Below are 18,157 nucleotides of genomic sequence, written 5' to 3'. Positions count from 1 at the left end.
GCCCACTCATACCTGTTCCCAAAGAAAATTTCATGTGTGCTGATTGCACAGAGTCCCTTTCAGCAAACAGCCGCTGCCACATGTGTTTACTTTAATAATAAATGACTTAGCTGTGTATTCAGGACAAACCAGTTTGTTTAATTTAGTGAAAACCTAATACTTTGTCAGTCGCCTGTCTTGTTGGCAAAGGGGGGAAATGTTTGGATGTATATATGTGTGTGTATATATATATTTATATATATTTATATATATATATGTGTGTAACTGTCCCATTGTATTGTGTTAACAACGTATGTGACAAGTATAATGTTATGCATATTAGATTAAACTGTAACTGACTGCAGCCTCCAAATTTATGTTATACGATACATATAAAATACAATATTGCATTACTTATGAGACATTTCTACATAATTTGCAATAGTTTCTTAAGTAGAAATAACCATTCATGAGTTTCTTTAACCATATTTCTCTTCTTTGTTTTGTGTAAATGGACATTAACGCCATTTGTACTAATGCAGCTATAGGGGGCGATTTATCAAGCTCCGTATGGTTTAAAGACCGCTGCTCCATAGCTTGTCCACCTGCTCTGAGGCCGCGAACAGAAATGAACCAGATCGAATACAATAGGGCTTATCGACACCTCCTGCTAGCGGCCGATTGGCCGCAAATCTGCAGGGGGCGGCATTGCACCAGCAGTTCACAAGAACTGCTGGTGCAATTATAATTTTTTCAACATTTATCGATGTGCAGCGGACATGATACGCTACATCGTATCATGTCCACTTGCACAATAATAAATATACCCCAAAGTGTTATGTAATATAGTGTGGTTTTTACACGTGCTAATGACTGGAGATTTTCAGGTTAATTTGTTGAGCTTTCGTAAGATATATTAGTTTAAACAGTGCATTTTTCAAAATAATTTTGACATAAAATGTAGAGCTTTACCAACTTCAAGAGCTTAGCTGGCTAAATAGATTTTTCTGAAAATTGGCATGGTGGTAACTGATTTTGGAAACTGATATGTTTGTTTTGCATATATTTTAGAACATAATATATTTACAATATAATGGTCTGTGGTTCCTTAGAATAAAACTCTCTGCAACCCTAATTCCATCTCTACAAGAATTTACTTAATCTCTTTCACTGTATTACTTTTGAATTCTTTGGGGCCGATTTATCAATGTCTGGCAGACGTGATCCGCTGTCTGGATAATGTCCGCCAGACATCGCTGTCTGGTGGACATTATGTATCATTAGTAAAGTTAGCATATGTTGTCGGCATTTAACATTGCACAAGCAGTTCTGGTGAACTGCTTGTGCAATGCCGCCCCCTGCAGATTTTATGTCAATAGGCCCCTAGCATGGGGTGTCAATCAACCCGATCATACACGATCGGGCGGAATGCAGACCGCAGCCTCAGAGGAGGTGTATGAGTTAAGGTGCAGCAGTCTTAAGAAACAGATACATTAGGGGTCATTCTGGGATTTATAAAGCGGCCCCTTTATCCCCCACCCCTTCTACCTCTCTGTCACTCTCTGCTCTCTGCTTTTCAAACTGTAAAGTATTTTGTTTCCTTTATTTGAGTCTTGGCATTTAACAGCATTGAAACATTAGTTCTCTTTTTTTAGCAAAGAAGTGTATTACATCTATGGACTCAGTACTGAGCAGTTTTAGAACATGTAACAATTAGTGCATAATCTAGTTTAATTTGCATATGTAAACATGTAAGGTGTGATTCTTTTGTAATGTAAGTTGCATTTCATAGTTTCATACCTATAGATGTTAATATAACAGTGAACTGAGTTTCATCTAGTTTTCCAGTTATATTGTTGTATGCCCGGCACATATAATCCAATGTCTTTTGCCCAACTTTTTCTGAAAGAACTTTAAAGTATGGTCCATAGTTGATGATCTCTGTTGAATTTTCAGTCCTTTGGATCCATGCAAATGTGTTTGGAGGGTTAGAATCAGCTGAACAATCAAACTGTACAGATTCTCCTATGTCAACTGTGAATACTTCTCCAACTTTAAGTCCTTTATCTGAATTCACTGTTAGTTCATAGGGGCCATCTGTTGTAAAAAGAAGATAGAACTTTACTATAATATGAAATATAGGTTCAGAATGCTGTTATTTGTAAATATTTTATAGTATAGTAAGACATTTAAAAAAAATGGATTGTAACATCATGGTATTGGGACTTGTCATTAAGGGGCCATAAAATTGGCTTACAATAGTAATAGTTTTGATTCCTAAAACTTTACTAATGATACATAATGTTTTTTTTATTATTAAGCCAAAAATAATTTATAACAATGTGTTTTACCCCCTGTAAAGTGGTTAAACACAAAATGTAAATTATGCAGCAGGCTATGTCACATGCCATTCTTTAGCAAGACACGGCCAGAGATTAGTGTCTATGTGTATATGCTTTTCCCGCGTGACCTTCATAATTCAAATTTTTTTTATTTTGTTTAGGCCTCTGGTCCTTTATTTCTGTTTCCATTTTTACTAATATATTTTTAAAACTTCCAACTTGCAATATTTATAAATGCCCACTCAAGGAAGGAACCCCTTACATTCATAGGACTTCTGTACTGTTATAATTTCATATCAGCAATACTGGTGCTTTACTGACAATGAATGGGGCTTGCTACACAACCTTTTTGTCAATTTATGCATTTCACAGAGGAGAAATCTCCAATACTATATAACATTCTATATTCCTGACTAAAATAACTGTCCAGCTCAAGAGAAAATGCAGTCCCCAGGCTTATATTTGGCCCACAGAATGCCTCATGATTGTGAAGTGGCACATGTCCTTTTTTTAACCTTAGGTACCCTTAGCTGTGACAGTTTGGTAAGTTTGTGATTTGTAACAAAAAAATAATAATCATAACCTATAAATATTCTAATTTTTATGTTGCTAATTTTTTAAAAAGTATAACATTTACATAATAATACACCCTACACCCTTGATTAGATGTGTACACTGGAGTAACTATAGTCCAAAGTTTCAAATGCCAAAACAAAAGAGAACTGTAAGTAATACCACTTCTCTGTCAGCTCAAGATTTTAACATTCACTTCATCAACAAAATTGATTCCATCAGAAAGGAAATAATCTCTCAACATACTACCATTTTCCAACCCCTTCAACCATTTGCAAACATCCGAAACCCACAAAGCCACAAATTCAGCTCTTTTGCCCCTGTTACCAAGGAAGAAGTTTCTGCCCTTATATCTTCTTCTCAACTTAATACCTTTCACCTTGATCCCATCCCCTTACAACTACTCCCCTCCAATGTTCCCTCTAAGGCCAGTTTTGTGAGCAGCCCAGCAGTGAAACAGTTAATTAGAGCAATTAGTAAACATTACATAATGCTGACTGCAAGGTGTGGTTCCTTTATTAACTGTTTCACTGCTGGGCCGCTCACAAAACTGGCCTTAGAGGGAACACTGCTCCCCTCCCTTTCTTCTACTCTTACTCCAATCCTCACACATATTTTCAATCTCTCCCGCAGCACTGGTATATCTCCCTCATCCCTTAAACATGCACTAGTCACACCTATCCACAAAAAACCTTCTCTCAATCTGTCTTCCCCATCCAGTTACCACCTTATTTACCTACTCCCCCTTGCCTCAAAACTTCTGGAGAGGCTAGTATATACACATCCTTCATTCCTTGGTTCCTTATCCTTAATAAAGTCCCACAGGTTTCATTATCATTTGTAGGCTGATGCTACCCAAATCTATTTCTCTGCTGCAGACCTATCCTCTACCTTGCTAACGTATGTCACTAACTATTTTTTCAAACATTTCATCCTGGATGTCCTCTCATTAGCTTAAGCTCAATCTAAAAAAACTGAGCTCCTTATTTCACCCCCTTCTTCCAAAATCCGCCCGACATGGAAAAATGCGGACAGCATACGCTGTCGGCATTTATCATTGCACAAGCATTTTGTGTGAAATGCTTGTGCAATACTGCCCCCTGCACATTCGCGGCCAATGGGATCATTGCTGACCGCCACCTCAGAGGTGGCAGACGAGTTAAGGAACATTTATGTTTTAGGGGAACCTGAAACTACGGGGGGTAGATTGCAGCATCCACTGCTTCATAAATCTACCCCTTAATTTTTCTTTCGCTCCTCACATCCAGTGTTTGGTCAGTTCTTGCTGTATCCACCTTAAAAACATCTCCAAAATTTGCCATTTCCTCGCACAAGGCATAACTAAGATTTTAATCCACTCTCTCTCGTCATTTCCCTCCTTGACTATTGCAACTCCATCCTCTCTGGTCTCCGTAGCTACCATCTATATCCTTTACAATCCATAATAAATGCCTCTGTCAGGCTGATCTTCCTTACATGTTGCTCCTCATCTGCTGCAACTATCTGCCAATCGCTTCACTGGCTTCCTATAGCCTCCAGAATAGAACACAAAATCCTGACTCTGACATTCAAGGCTCTCAATAACACTGCTCCTCTCTATGGGGCCGATTTATCAAGCTCCATATGGAGCTTGATGCCCCTGTTTCCATGTGAGCCTTCAGGCTCGCCGGAAACAGAAGTTATGAAGCAGCGGTCTAAAGACTGCTGCTCTATAACTTGTCAGCCTGCTCTGAGGCCTCGGACAGAAATCAACCCGAATACGATTGGGTTGATTGACACCCCCTGCTAGTGGCCGATCAGCTGCGAATCTGCAGGGGGCGGCATTGCACCAGCAGCTCACATTAACTGCTGGTGCAATGATAAATGCACACAGCTTATGCTGTCGGCATTTATCGATGTGCAGCGGACATGATACGCTACATTGTATCATGTCCCTCGCACTATGATAAATCTACCCCTATATCTCAAACCTTGTCTCCAGATATTCTTCCTCCTGTCCCCTTCGCTCTGCTCATGACCTCCTTCCTCACAATTTCATCTATAGGACTTCTCCAGAATGGCCCCTATTCTGTGGAACTCTCTGCCTTACTCCACAAGACTCTCCCCTAGTTTTCAAAGTTTCAAGCACTCCTTAAAAACTCTATTTTTCAGGGATGCATAAAATATACGTTAACCTTTCTTTCCCCAGTCCCTCTCCTCCTTTTGTCATCCCCTTTAACCCCTTAGCATGTAAACCTACGAGCCTAGCTGTTTTGTAGCTCACCTTCATGAGATCTGATTTACATCAGTGCAACTCTTGACAGGGCCCTCCACCTTATTTATCTCCTAAAAAATGCTACCTTGCATTTTATATTATATATTAAAAAAAAAGAAAGAGAAATCTAACATCAATCAATATGATTTCTAGAAAAAATACAGAGACTTCAGCACTCTTTTATACAAAAGTACAAATTATTTAATGTCACAAAAATACTTACGGCTAGATTTAGAGTTTTGTCGGTAAGGACCCGAAAAGCTAACGCCGGCTTTTTTCTGGCCGCACCATAAAAATAACTCTGGTATTGAGAGTCCACATAAAGGCTGCGTTAGGCTCCAAAAAAGGAGCATAGAGCATATTTAACGCAGCTTCAACTCTCGATACCAGAGTTGCTTACGCAAGCGGCCAGCCTCAAAAACGTGCTCGTGCACGATTCCCCCATAGGAAACAATGGGGCTGTTTGAGCTGAAAAAAAACCTAACACCTGCAAAAAAGCCGCGTTCAGCTCCTAACGCAGCCCCATTGTTTGCTATGGGGAAACACTTCCTATGTCTGCACCTAACACTTTAACATGTACCCCGAGTCTAAACACCCCTAACCTTACACTTATTAACCCCTAATCTGCCGCCCCCGCTATCGCTGACCCCTGCATATTATTATTAACCCCTAATCTGCCACTCCGTAAACCGCCGCTACTTACATTATCCCTATGTACCCCTAATCTGCTGCCCTAACATCGCCGACCCCTATATTATATTTATTAACCCCTAATCTGCCCCCCACAACGTCGCCTCCACCTGCCTACACTTATTAACCCCTAATCTGCCGAGCGGACCGCACCGCTATTATTATAAAGTTATTAACCCCTAATCCGCCTCACTAACCCTATAATAAATAGTATTAACCCCTAATCTGCCCTCCCTAACATTGCCAACACCTAACTTCAATTATTAACCCCTAATCTGCCGACCGGAGCTCACCGCTATTCTAATAAATGTATTAACCCCTAAAGCTAAGTCTAACCCTAACACTAACACCCCCCTAACTTAAATATAATTTTAATCTAACGAAATTAATTAACTCTTATTAAATAAATTATTCCTATTTAAAGCTAAATACTTACCTGTAAAATAAATCCTAATATAGCTACAATATAAATTATAATTACATTGTAGCTATTTTAGGATTAATATTTATTTTACAGGCAACTTTGTAATTATTTTAACCAGGTGCAATAGCTATTAAATAGTTAAGAACTATTTAATAGCTACCTAGTTAAAATAATTACAAAATTACCTGTAAAATAAATCCTAACCTAAGTTACAATTAAACCTAACACTATACTATCATTAAATTAATTAAATAAAATACCTACAATTACCTACAATTAAACCTAACACTACACTATCAATACATTAATTAAATACAATATCTACAAATAACTACAATGAAATAAACTAACTAAAGTACAAAAAATAAAAAAGAACTAAGTTACAAAAAATAAAAAAATATTTACAAACATAAGAAAAATATTACAACAATTTTAAACTAATTACACCTACTCTAAGCCCCCTAATAAAATAACAAAAAAAACCAAAATAAAAACTGCCCTACCCTATTCTAAATTACTAAAGGTCAAAGCTCTTTTACCTTACCAGCCCTGAACAGGGCCCTTTGCGGGGCATGCCCCAAGAAGTTCAGCTCTTTTGCCTGTAAAAAAAAACATACAATACCCCCCCCCCAACATTACAACCCACCACCCACATACCCCTAATCTAACACAAACCCCCCTTAAATAAACCTAACACTAAGCCCCTGAAGATCATCCTACCTTGTCTTCATCTCACCAGGTATCACCGATCCGTCCTGGCTCCAAAATCTTCGTCCAACCCAAGCGGGGGCTGGCGATCCATCATCCGGTGGCTGAAGAGGTCCAGAAGAGGCTCCAAAGTCTTCATCCTATCCGGGAAGAAGAGGCGATCCGGACCGGCAACCATCTTGATCCAAGCGGCATCTTCTATCTTCATCCGATGACGACCGGCTCCATCCTGAAGACCTCCACCGAGGACCCATCTTCTTCCGGCGACGTCCAACTGAAGAATGACGGTTCCTTTAAGGGACGTCATCCAAGATGGCGTCCCTCGAATTCCGATTGGCTGATAGGATTCTATCAGCCAATCGGAATTAAGGTAGGAATATTCTGATTGGCTGATGGAATCAGCCAATCAGAATCAAGTTCAATCCGATTGGCTGATCCAATCAGCCAATCAGATTGAGCTTGCATTCTATTGGCTGATCAGATGAAGATAGAAGATGCCGCTTGGATCAAGATGGTTGCCGGTCCGGATCGCCTCTTCTTCCCGGATAGGATGAAGACTTTGGAGCCTCTTCTGGACCTCTTCAGCCACCGGATGATGGATCGCCAGCCCCCGCTTGGGTTGGGTGAAGATTTTGGAGCCAGGACGGATCGGTGATACCTGGTGAGGTGAAGACAAGGTAGGATGATCTTCAGGGGCTTAGTGTTAGGTTTATTTAAGGGGGGTTTGGGTTAGATTAGGGGTATGTGGGTGGTGGGTTGTAATGTTGGGGGGGGGTATTGTATGTTTTTTTTTACAGGCAAAAGAGCTGAACTTCTTGGGGCATGCCCCGCAAAGGGCCCTGTTCAGGGCTGGTGAGGTAAAAGAGCTTTGAACTTTAGTAATTTAGAATAGGGTAGGGCATTTTTTATTTTGGGGGTCTTTGTTATTTTATTAGGGGGCTTAGAGTAGGTGTAATTAGTTTAAAATTGTTGTAATATTTTTCTTATGTTTGTAAATATTTTTTTATTTTTTGTAACTTAGTTCTTTTTTATTTTTTGTACTTTAGTTAGTTTATTTCATTGTAGTTATTTGTAGATATTGTATTTAATTAATGTATTGATAGTGTAGTGTTAGGTTTAATTGTAGGTAATTATAGGTATTTTATTTAATTAATTTAATGATAGTATAGTGTTAGGTTTAATTGTAACTTAGGTTAGGATTTATTTTACAGGTAATTTTGTAATTATTTTAACTAGGTAGCTATTAAATAGTTCTTAACTATTTAATAGCTATTGTACCTGGTTAAAATAATTACAAAGTTGCCTGTAAAATAAATATTAATCCTAAAATAGCTACAATGTAATTATAATTTATATTGTAGCTATATTAGGATTTATTTTACAGGTAAGTATTTAGCTTTAAATAGGAATAATTTATTTAATAAGAGTTAATTAATTTCGTTAGATTAAAATTATATTTAATTTAGGGGGTTTTTAGTGTTAGGGTTAGACTTAGCTTTAGGGGTTAATACATTTATTAGAATAGCGGTGAGCTCCGGTCGGCAGATTAGGGGTTAATAATTGAAGTTTGGTGTTGGCGATGTTAGGGAGGGCAGATTAGGGGTTAATACTATTTATTATAGGGTTAGTGAGGCGGATTAGGGGTTAATAACTTTATTATAGTAGCGGTGCGGTCCGCTCGGCAGATTAGGGGTTAATAAGTGTAGGCAGGTGGAGGCGACGTTGAGGGGGGCAGATTAGGGGTTAATAAATATAATATAGGGGTCGGCGGTGTTAGGGGCAGCAGATTAGGGGTACATAGCTATAATGTAGGTGGCGGCGCTTTGCGGTCGGCAGATTAGGGGTTAATTATTGTAGGTAGCTGGCGGCGACGTTGTGGGGGGCAGATTAGGGGTTAATAAATATAATACAGGGGTCGGCGGTGTTAGGGGCAGCAGATTAGGGGTACATAAGTATAACGTAGGTGGCGGTCGGCAGATTAGGGGTTAAAAAAATTTAATCGAGTGGCGGCGATGTGGGGGGACCTTGGTTTAGGGGTACATAGGTAGTTTATGGGTGTTAGTGTACTTTAGAGTACAGTAGTTAAGAGTTTTATGAACCGGCGTTAGCCCAAAAAGCTCTTAACTACTGACTTTTTTCTGCGGCTGGAGTTTTGTCGTTAGATTTCTAACGCTCACTTCAGACACGACTCTAAATACCGGAGTTAGAAAAATCCCATTGAAAAGATAGGATACGCAATTGACGTAAGGGGATCTGCGGTATGGAAAAGTCGCGGCTGAAAAGTGAGCGTTAGACCCTTTTTTGAGTGACTCCAAATACCGGAGGTAGCCTATAACCAGCGTTAGGAGCCTCTAACGCTGGTTTTCACGGCTACCGCCAAACTCCAAATCTAGGCCTTTGAAAACACTGCACATCAAAATTCTTTCTGCCTATCACTTCTAAAACTAGCTCCTCTAAATAAACAGACAGGCTACTGAGGGTTCATGTCTGATTTTATTGAGAAGTCTAGTTTTAGAAGCAATAGATAGAAAGAATTTTGATGTGCAGTGTTTTCTAAGTATATTTATGACAATAAATAATGTTCACTTTTGTATAAAAGGGTGCTGAAGTCCCTGTCTTTTTGAGAAATCATATTGATTAATGTTAGATTTTTCTCTCTTTTTTATATATTATATTAATCTAAGGGTCTGCACCAATCTATTAATTAAAAATGTATTTGCTCATAGGTATAATTTTTTATATAATTCCCTTGCATTTTATACCTATGTTTATAGTGCTATAGAATCTGTTGGCACTCTACAAATAATTGATAATAATAGTAATAGCTTTTTTATAAACTAACATACCATATTAGCCCCTTAATGACTAGCGACGTACCCTGTACATCGCTGGTCTTTCAATGGGGGTTGTTTTTTTTGATAAGGCGGTCTCACCACCAGCAGCGAGACCACGCTATTCCAGGAAGTTTGCAGCCAGAAGGGAGGTCATAATAGCGCTGTCCTGCTGCTTGCGGCTAGACCCGCGCTACTATGACCTGAAAAACCCTTAATGACCAGCGACATACAGGGTACATTGCTGTCATTAAAGGGTTAAACGACAAGCTTTTGAGGGTTTCCTCTCTGGAAAGTTATATAGTGATGTGAGCACAAAGGGAAAGGAGGTGTCTGCAAATTTTAAATATGTCTGAAACGTAAAGGGACAGGGTATTTTGACAATAGCCACCTTTAGAAAACTGATTAAGAGGTGGCTAAATAAACACAGTTAAAGCAGAAGTTTACATATAGACATACATCTACATAGACTTTAAACATATAGGATCTATAAAATATCATACAGTATATACAACTTGTAAAATGAATCAAATAAACTTGAAATAATACTTTCATAGGAAGCGTGTTAGCTTCCTAGACACAACAAGCATTATTACCAGTACTAAACTCTACTCATCCGTAGCACGGGAAACTATCAGATGTAACCTCTTACACAGCTCCATTTTCTATCCCAGCTTCATTAAACAAGGCATTATCTATACCCTAGTTACCAGGTATCATTGGAGTTGCTCTGACCCTGATAAATATCTTACTTTACTGTGTGAATCATTCAGACAGACAGGCTATAAAACAAGGTCTATAAACAAAATCAAATATGCCCTCATATAACATGTAAACAGTTGTCATATAATACAGAGAACAAAAAACATGTCTTATACTATTGGTTTCATATCACTGTGCCATAAAGAATATTGGACAAATTATAAAACATTTACCATTACTCACAGAAGGTGCTAAATAATGTTTCCCAAACCCCCATCCCAGATTTAAAATCTAACTTAAAACAAAAATGATCCACAGAAAACTGGCCCCAGGACAGGAGAATATTCAGAACGGTTCTATATGCTGCAATAAAACTCTCTGCCAATTGTTTCAGAACATATATGAAATCAATACAGCCAATTACAACAAAGTATACAATAGTGAGTAATCTGAAAATTTAATATACATAATATAATATACAATTTGAGCAAAAATAACAATGAAACAAAGCATTGCACCCCATTTGTACACTAGTTCACCCAAACTTACCACTCCATTCAAAACTTAAACATAAGATTTTTAAGTCATTAGAAAACCACCTCGGAATGAAAATCATTTTTAAATTAAAAGCATAACATACTTGTAATACTATAGATGCCACATTGATGTGCAGTCTGGTTTCTTTACATAGTATCACATTTATTATATGCCAAATTATCTAGATTAGTGTCCACAAAATGTACAACTATAAGTGCATAAATATTTGTAAATTCTTATGCCATCTGTCAGTTGCATGTATATGTGCATATGTACACGTCGCCATTTCTACAGCATTTTTATTGTTTTCTAAATGTTTATATGGATGCACAAAGAAATATTATGTAGATGTATGTTTGTATGTAATATTCTACTTTGTTTATGTAGTCTCCGTAATTTTTATTTTTTAATGGTTGTCCTGAAAACCCCTTTCACTTTTCCCTCTCAGACCCATTCACAAATGTATGATGCTCTCTCATTCTCTTTGTAGTCACATCACTATATTACTTTTTGTCCTTTTAACCCTAATCTATCTTCTAGGTTGTAATTTGTAAATATCAGAATGTTAGTCAATATTGCTCCAGGCTGAAGTGAGAAGGGAACCTCTTCAAAAGGAATAACTAGTTAGTGCATTATTATTATTCTGGCATATTGACTGGATAGAAACATGACTCGCATCTCCTTAAAGCTAGGTTTTGGTATCTCACATCCAGTTTGGTGTTATTACCCATGAGCATGTATGGCAGTTGGGACTGGATTAGTGATTAATTACCTTAATGACATTTACCTGGTCTGCTTATAGGAAAGTCTGGTCTTATTAGTTGTTATTGGAGTATTATAATAGTGAAGCAGATATCATTAATGACAAGGTACACCTGCTTTTGGGGCTAGTCATACAATGGAAGGACTTTGGTTGTTCTTCCTTGATACACAGGGACAATTATCCACTTTTTATGTATCAGTTTTTACCAATGTTATGCAAAAGCTTATTGCAGTTTCGGTGACTCCTGTCTGACTTCAAGGCTCATTGTTTCAAATTAAGGAAAGCAAGTGAAACATTTGGATGACCAGACATTATTTTGTGAACTCGAACCAAAGGATTGCTACAATGAGTATGTGCAGAAAATATATGGGTTTCCCAAGGACCACTCTGAAGTCAGGCAGCTTGGAACAATTGTTGGGAATTGGTAGTTGGGCATGCTTGACTTGGGGGTGGTGTCCATAAATGGATATATGGGAATTATGAAAAAGGGTGTTGCAGAGCTTACCCAATTTAAGGGTTCTTTGCCACATGTATGGTAGTATTGCTTGCCCCTGTACATGGTTACGTCAAGATTGATGGATAAAAAATATGAACATATTTTTGGTTAATTATATCTAGTTGGCTGTGAAGGATGCTATAGCCTTATTGGACCTAAGGTATTTTCTTTTTAGGCAGCTAGATCTAGAATTGGCACAGGGTTTATTTTGGCACGACCTACCACATTGGGCACCTTTTACTTAATTTAATTTTTTTTTACACATTCTAAATAAACATGGTGCAATTTTTTTCACCCAAAAATGTGTGTTGGTCTGTTTATTTGTCCTGACAGGGAGTTTTTTTGTTGTGTGGGTGAAACATATGTATCTGTAAAGCCTACTTAGGTAAAGATGATATTACTGTTGTAAAATTATTCTGACACAATGGGGCTGATTTTCAAGGGCTGAATGACCCCTGATGCCCCTGTTTCTGCACGAGCCTTCAGGACCGCTGCTCCTTAACTGGTCTGCCTGCTCAGAGGCTGCAGACATCAATCCACCTGATCTCATACGATTGGCCGCGAATCTGCAGGGGGCGGCTTTGCACAAGCAGTTCACAAGAACTGCTTGTGCAATCATAAATGCCAACAGCTGAGCGGATCAGGTCAGAACAGACCGATGATCAATCGGCCCTAATGTATTTATAGCAGATGTAGCTATGGCCTGGAAAACTGATATCTTGTGAAGTGATGTTGGTATATGACTTAATTGCAAAGTATTTAATATATATATGTGTATTTAAGACATTCACTGAGCATGTGTAAAATTATATTTCCTTCCTACTATATTAACATGTTTTGTTTGGTCTGTTTTATGCATCTGTATTTAAAGGTCAGTCTACTCTAGCATTGTTATGGTTTAAAAAGAGAGATAATCCTTTTATTACCCATTCCCTGGTTTTGCATGACCAACACTGTTGTATTAATAAACTTTTTACCTCTGTGATTAACTTGTATCTAAGCCTCTGCAGACTGCCCCTTATCTCATTTCTTTTGACAGACCTGCATTTTAGCCAGTCAGACTTACGGCTAGATTTAGAGTTCTGCGGCCAAAGGGGTGAGTTAGCTACGCATGTATTTTTTCCCCCGCACCTTTTAAATACCGCTGGTATTGAGAGTTCTCAGAAGGGCTGCGTTAGGCTCCAAAAAGGGAGCGTAGAGCATAATTTACCGCCACTGCAACTCTCAATACCAGCGGTGCTTATGGACGCGGCCAGCTTCAAAAACGTGCTCGTGCACGATTCCCCCATAGGAAACAATGGGTCTGTTTGAGCTGAAAAAAACCCTACCACCTGCAAAAAAGCAGCGTTCAGCTCCTAACGCAGCCCCATTTTTCCTATGGAGAAACACTTCCTAAGTCTGCACCTAACACCCTAACATGTACCCCGATTCTAAAAACCCCTAACCTTACACTTATTAACCCCCAATCTGCCGCCCCTGCTATCGCTGACCCCTGCATTTTATTATTAACCCCTAATCTGCCGCTCCGTACACCGCCGCAACCTACGTTATCCCTATGAACCCCTAATCTGCTGCCCCTAATACCGCCGACCCCTACATAATATTTATTACCCCCTAATCTGCCCCTCCCCAACGTCGCCGCTACCTACCTACAATCCTACAATTATTAACCCCTAATCTGCCGACCGGACCTCACCGCTACTCTAATAAATGTATTAACCCCTAAAGCTAAGTCTAACCCTAACCCTAACACCCCCCTAAGTTTAATATAATTTTTATCTAACGAAATAAAATAAATCTTATTAAATAAATTATTCCTATTTAAAGCTAAATACTTACCTGTAAAATAAACCCTAATATAGCTACAATATAAATAATAATTATATTGTAGCTATTTTAGGATTAATATTTATTTTACAGGCAACTTTGTATTTATTTTAACCAGGTAGAATAATATAGCTACAATATAAATAATAATTATATTGTAGCTATTTTAGGATTAATATTTATTTTACAGGCAACTTTGTATTTATTTTAACCAGGTAGAATAGCTATTAAATAGTTAATAACTATTTAATAGCTACCTAGTTAAAATAATTACAAAATTACCTGTAAAATAAATCCTAACCTAAGTTACAATTAAACCTAACACTACACTATCAATAAATAAATTAAATACAAATACCTACAAATAAATACAAATAAATACACTAACTAAAGTACATAAAATAAAAAAAGAACTAAGTTACAAAAAATAAAAAAATAATTTACAAACATTATAAAAAGATTACAACACTTTTAAGCTAATTACACCTACTATAAGCCCCCTAATAAAATAACAAAGCCCCCCAAAATAAAATAATGCCCTACCCTATTCTAAAATAAAAATTGAAAAGCTCTTTTACCTTGCCAGCCCTTAAAAGGGCATTTTGCGGGGCATGCCCCAAAGAATTCTGCTCTTTTGCCTGTAAAAAAAAACATACAATACCCCCCCCCCAACATTACAACCCAGCACCCACATACCCCTAATCTAACCCAAACCCCCCTTAAATAAACCTAACACTAAGCCCCTGAAGATCTTCCTACCTTATCTTCACCACGCCGGGTATCACTGATCCGTCCAGAAGAGGGTCCGAAGTCTTCCTCCTATACGGGCGATGTCTTCATCCAAGCGGGGGCTGAAGAGGTCCATCATCCGGCTGAAGTCTTCATCCAAGCGGGGGCTGAAGAGGTCCATCATCCGGCTGAAGTCTTCTATCAAGCTGCATCTTCAATCTTCTTTCTTCCGGCTCCATCTTCATCCGCCAATCAGAATTTTCCTACCTTAGAATCCTATCAGCCAATCAGAATTTGAGGGACGCCATCTTGGATGACGTCCCTTAAAGGAACCTTCATTCGTCGGGAGTTCATCGTGGAGGAAGGATGTTCCGCGTCAGCGGGATGAAGATGGAGCCGGAAGAAAGAAGATTGAAGATGCTGATAGAAGACTTCAGCCGGATGATGGACCTCTTCAGCCCCCGCTTGGATGAAGACTTCAGCCAGATGATGGACCTCTTCAGCCCCCGCTTGGATGAAGACTTCAGCCGGATGATGGACCTCTTCAGCCCCCACTTGGATGAAGACTTCAGCCAGATGATGGACCTCTTCAGCCCCCGCTTGGATGAAGACATCGCCCGTATAGGAGGAAGACTTCGGACCCTCTTCTGGACGGATCGGTGATACCCGGCATGGTGAAGATAAGGTAGGAAGATCTTCAGGGGCTTAGTGTTAGGTTTATTTAAGGGGAGTTTGGGTTAGATTAGGGGTATGTGGGTGGTGGGTTGTAATGTTGGGGGGGTATTGTATGTTTTTTTTTTACAGGCAAAAGAGCAGAATTCTTTGGGGCATGCCCCGCAAAAGGCCCTTTTAAGGGCTGGTAAGGTAAAAGAGCTTTTCAATTTTTATTTTAGAATAGGGTAGGGCATTTTTTTATTTTGGGGGGCTTTGTTATTTTATTAGGGGGCTTAGAGTAGGTGTAATTAGCTTAAAATTGTTGTAATCTTTTTATAATGTTTGTAAATTATTTTTTTATTTTTTGTAACTAAGTTCTTTTTTTATTTTTTGTACTTTAGTTAGTGTATTTATTTGTATTTATTTGTAGGTATTTGTATTTAATTTATTTAATGATAGTGTAGTGTTAGGTTTAATTGTAACTTAGGTTAGGATTTATTTTACAGGTAATTTTGTAATTATTTTAACTAGGTAGCTATTAAATAGTTATTAACTATTTAATAGCTATTGTACCTGGTTAAAATAAATATAAAGTTGCCTGTAAAATAAATATTAATCCTAAAATAGCTACAATATAATTATTATTTATATTGTAGCTATATTAGGGTTTATTTTACAGGTAAGTATTTAGCTTTAAATAGGAATAATTTATTTAATAAGATTTATTTTATTTCGTTAGATAAAAATTATATTTAACTTAGGGGGGTGTTAGTGTTAGGGTTAGATTTAGCTTTAGGGGTTAATACATTTATTAGAGTAGCGGTGAGGTTCGGTCGGCAGATTAGGGGTTAATAATTGTAGGTAGGTAGCGGCGACGTTGGGGGGGGGCAGATTAGGGGGTAATAAATATTATGTAGGGGTCGACGATGTTAGGGGCAGCAGATTAGGGGTACATAGGGATAATGTAGGCTGCGGCGGTGTGCGGTCGGCAGATTAGGGGTTTAAAATTTTTATTAGAGTGGCGGCGATGTGGGGGGACCTCGGTTTAGGGGTACATAGGTAGTTTATGGGTGTTAGTGTACTTTAGAGCACAGTAGTTAAGAGCTTTATGAACCGGCGTTAGCCCAGAAAGCTCTTAACTCCTGGCTTTTCTCTGTGGCTGGAGTCTTGTCGTTAGATTTCTAACGCTCACTTCAGCCAAGACTCTAAATACCGGCGTTAGAAAGATCCCATTGAAAAGATAGGATACGCAATTGGCGTAGGGGGATCTGCGGTATGGAAAAGTCGCGGCTGGAAAGTGAGCGTTAGACCCTTTCCTGACTGACTCTAAATACCAGCGGGCGGTAAAAACCAGCGTTAGGACCCCCTAACGCTGGTTTTGACGGCTAACGCAGAACTCTAAATCTAGGCGTTAGTTTATAGATGACTTATAACTTTGATCGATTTAACATTATTATGGTAGTTAGTTTTACAAATAATAAAAAAAAAAATAGTCTTAGCTGCCAGCTGTTTTTATATGGGCGTGAGATCACTACTTACAAAAGTTACAAGTAATCACAAGGCTTTTCTGTTGTTTTGCATTAGAATAACATATCAGCTAAGTATAAACATTTTTGGAACAGATTATCACCTTGTATGCTGAAATTGTATTGTAATGGCCTAACTACCCGACCCACATGCCTTATTTAGATGAATTAATCCAGACTTGTTACTGTCATAAACAAGGCTTGCCACTGTCATCTTATTAGCAAAATTTGCATTGTTTTGACATTCCTTATCTTATCACCTCTGCTGAGACCAATGAGGCACAGGTATGTAGCAGGATTAGGTTTGTGACGGCTGCAGTGTGCACTTCCAATTTTCAAAATGAGAAAACTCACACTTTTAACATTGTTAAGCAGACAAAATAAAATATGAAAGTATATTTATATATATATTTTTTACAATGCATAAATAAACATTTTATAGCACAGGCTTGCACTGTTTTATGCCCCTTTAAACTTCAATTTCTCACAAACAGATAGACATTTTGGTTTAAATTATTTACACAAAATTTCATGTTAAAGTATAGAGCCATGTTTTTAGGCTAAGTATGTGTTTTGTCTAGTGGAAATCATTATACATTTTGCCATATTCTATTCTCTTGCTAGATAAGCTCCTTATAAGAATTGACTTTCTTTCAATAAGGGTGTTTTCCAAATAGCTTGTAAAATAATAAATCACCTGTTCCACTAAGATTTTACTGCTGTGTGTGCATTGCTGATTGGTCGTGTCACGTCATTCGCTCATCAATTCTGCCTCTGAGCAGATGGCAGGTACTTATTACAAGGGACCTTTTTATCGCTAAACTCCTACGCAGCCTTAGCATATGGTACATAGAAACCCTTAAGCTTGCTGAATTATTACAAACATGTTATTGACAGTGTATAGATGGAACTCTACGGAAGCCAAGACGGCTACTGGTAAATACTGCATATGGGAAAATCTGGAAGGAACATTCAAATAAAGAGAGAAAACTAGTTATTTATTGCACTTGGTGTTCAGGGAACATGAAGACTGTTAACTTTTTTTTAATGTTAAATCATTTAAATATGTTTAAAAAAAATCAGAAGCATTAATGCAAAAAAAGAAGAAAAAAAAAAGACATT

General features: G+C 38.1%; 1 protein-coding gene across 1 annotated transcript in view; it reads right to left on the bottom strand.

Moving 5' to 3' along the window:
• Positions 1-18,157, bottom strand: part of HEPACAM2 (HEPACAM family member 2) — a 94,571-nt gene that overhangs the window by 38,262 nt on the left and 38,152 nt on the right. The window contains exon 4 of the mRNA XM_053712975.1: positions 1,780-2,076. Coding sequence (XP_053568950.1) covers positions 1,780-2,076 — 297 coding nt within the window. The remainder of the gene's footprint in view (positions 1-1,779; positions 2,077-18,157) is intronic.

The sequence above is a fragment of the Bombina bombina genome, chromosome 5 (genome assembly GCF_027579735.1).
Source record: "Bombina bombina isolate aBomBom1 chromosome 5, aBomBom1.pri, whole genome shotgun sequence".
In the NCBI taxonomy this organism is placed as follows: domain Eukaryota; kingdom Metazoa; phylum Chordata; class Amphibia; order Anura; family Bombinatoridae; genus Bombina; species Bombina bombina.
The sequence above is the reverse complement of the archived record's forward strand: the minus strand, read 5'-3'. Positions and strand labels throughout refer to the sequence as shown.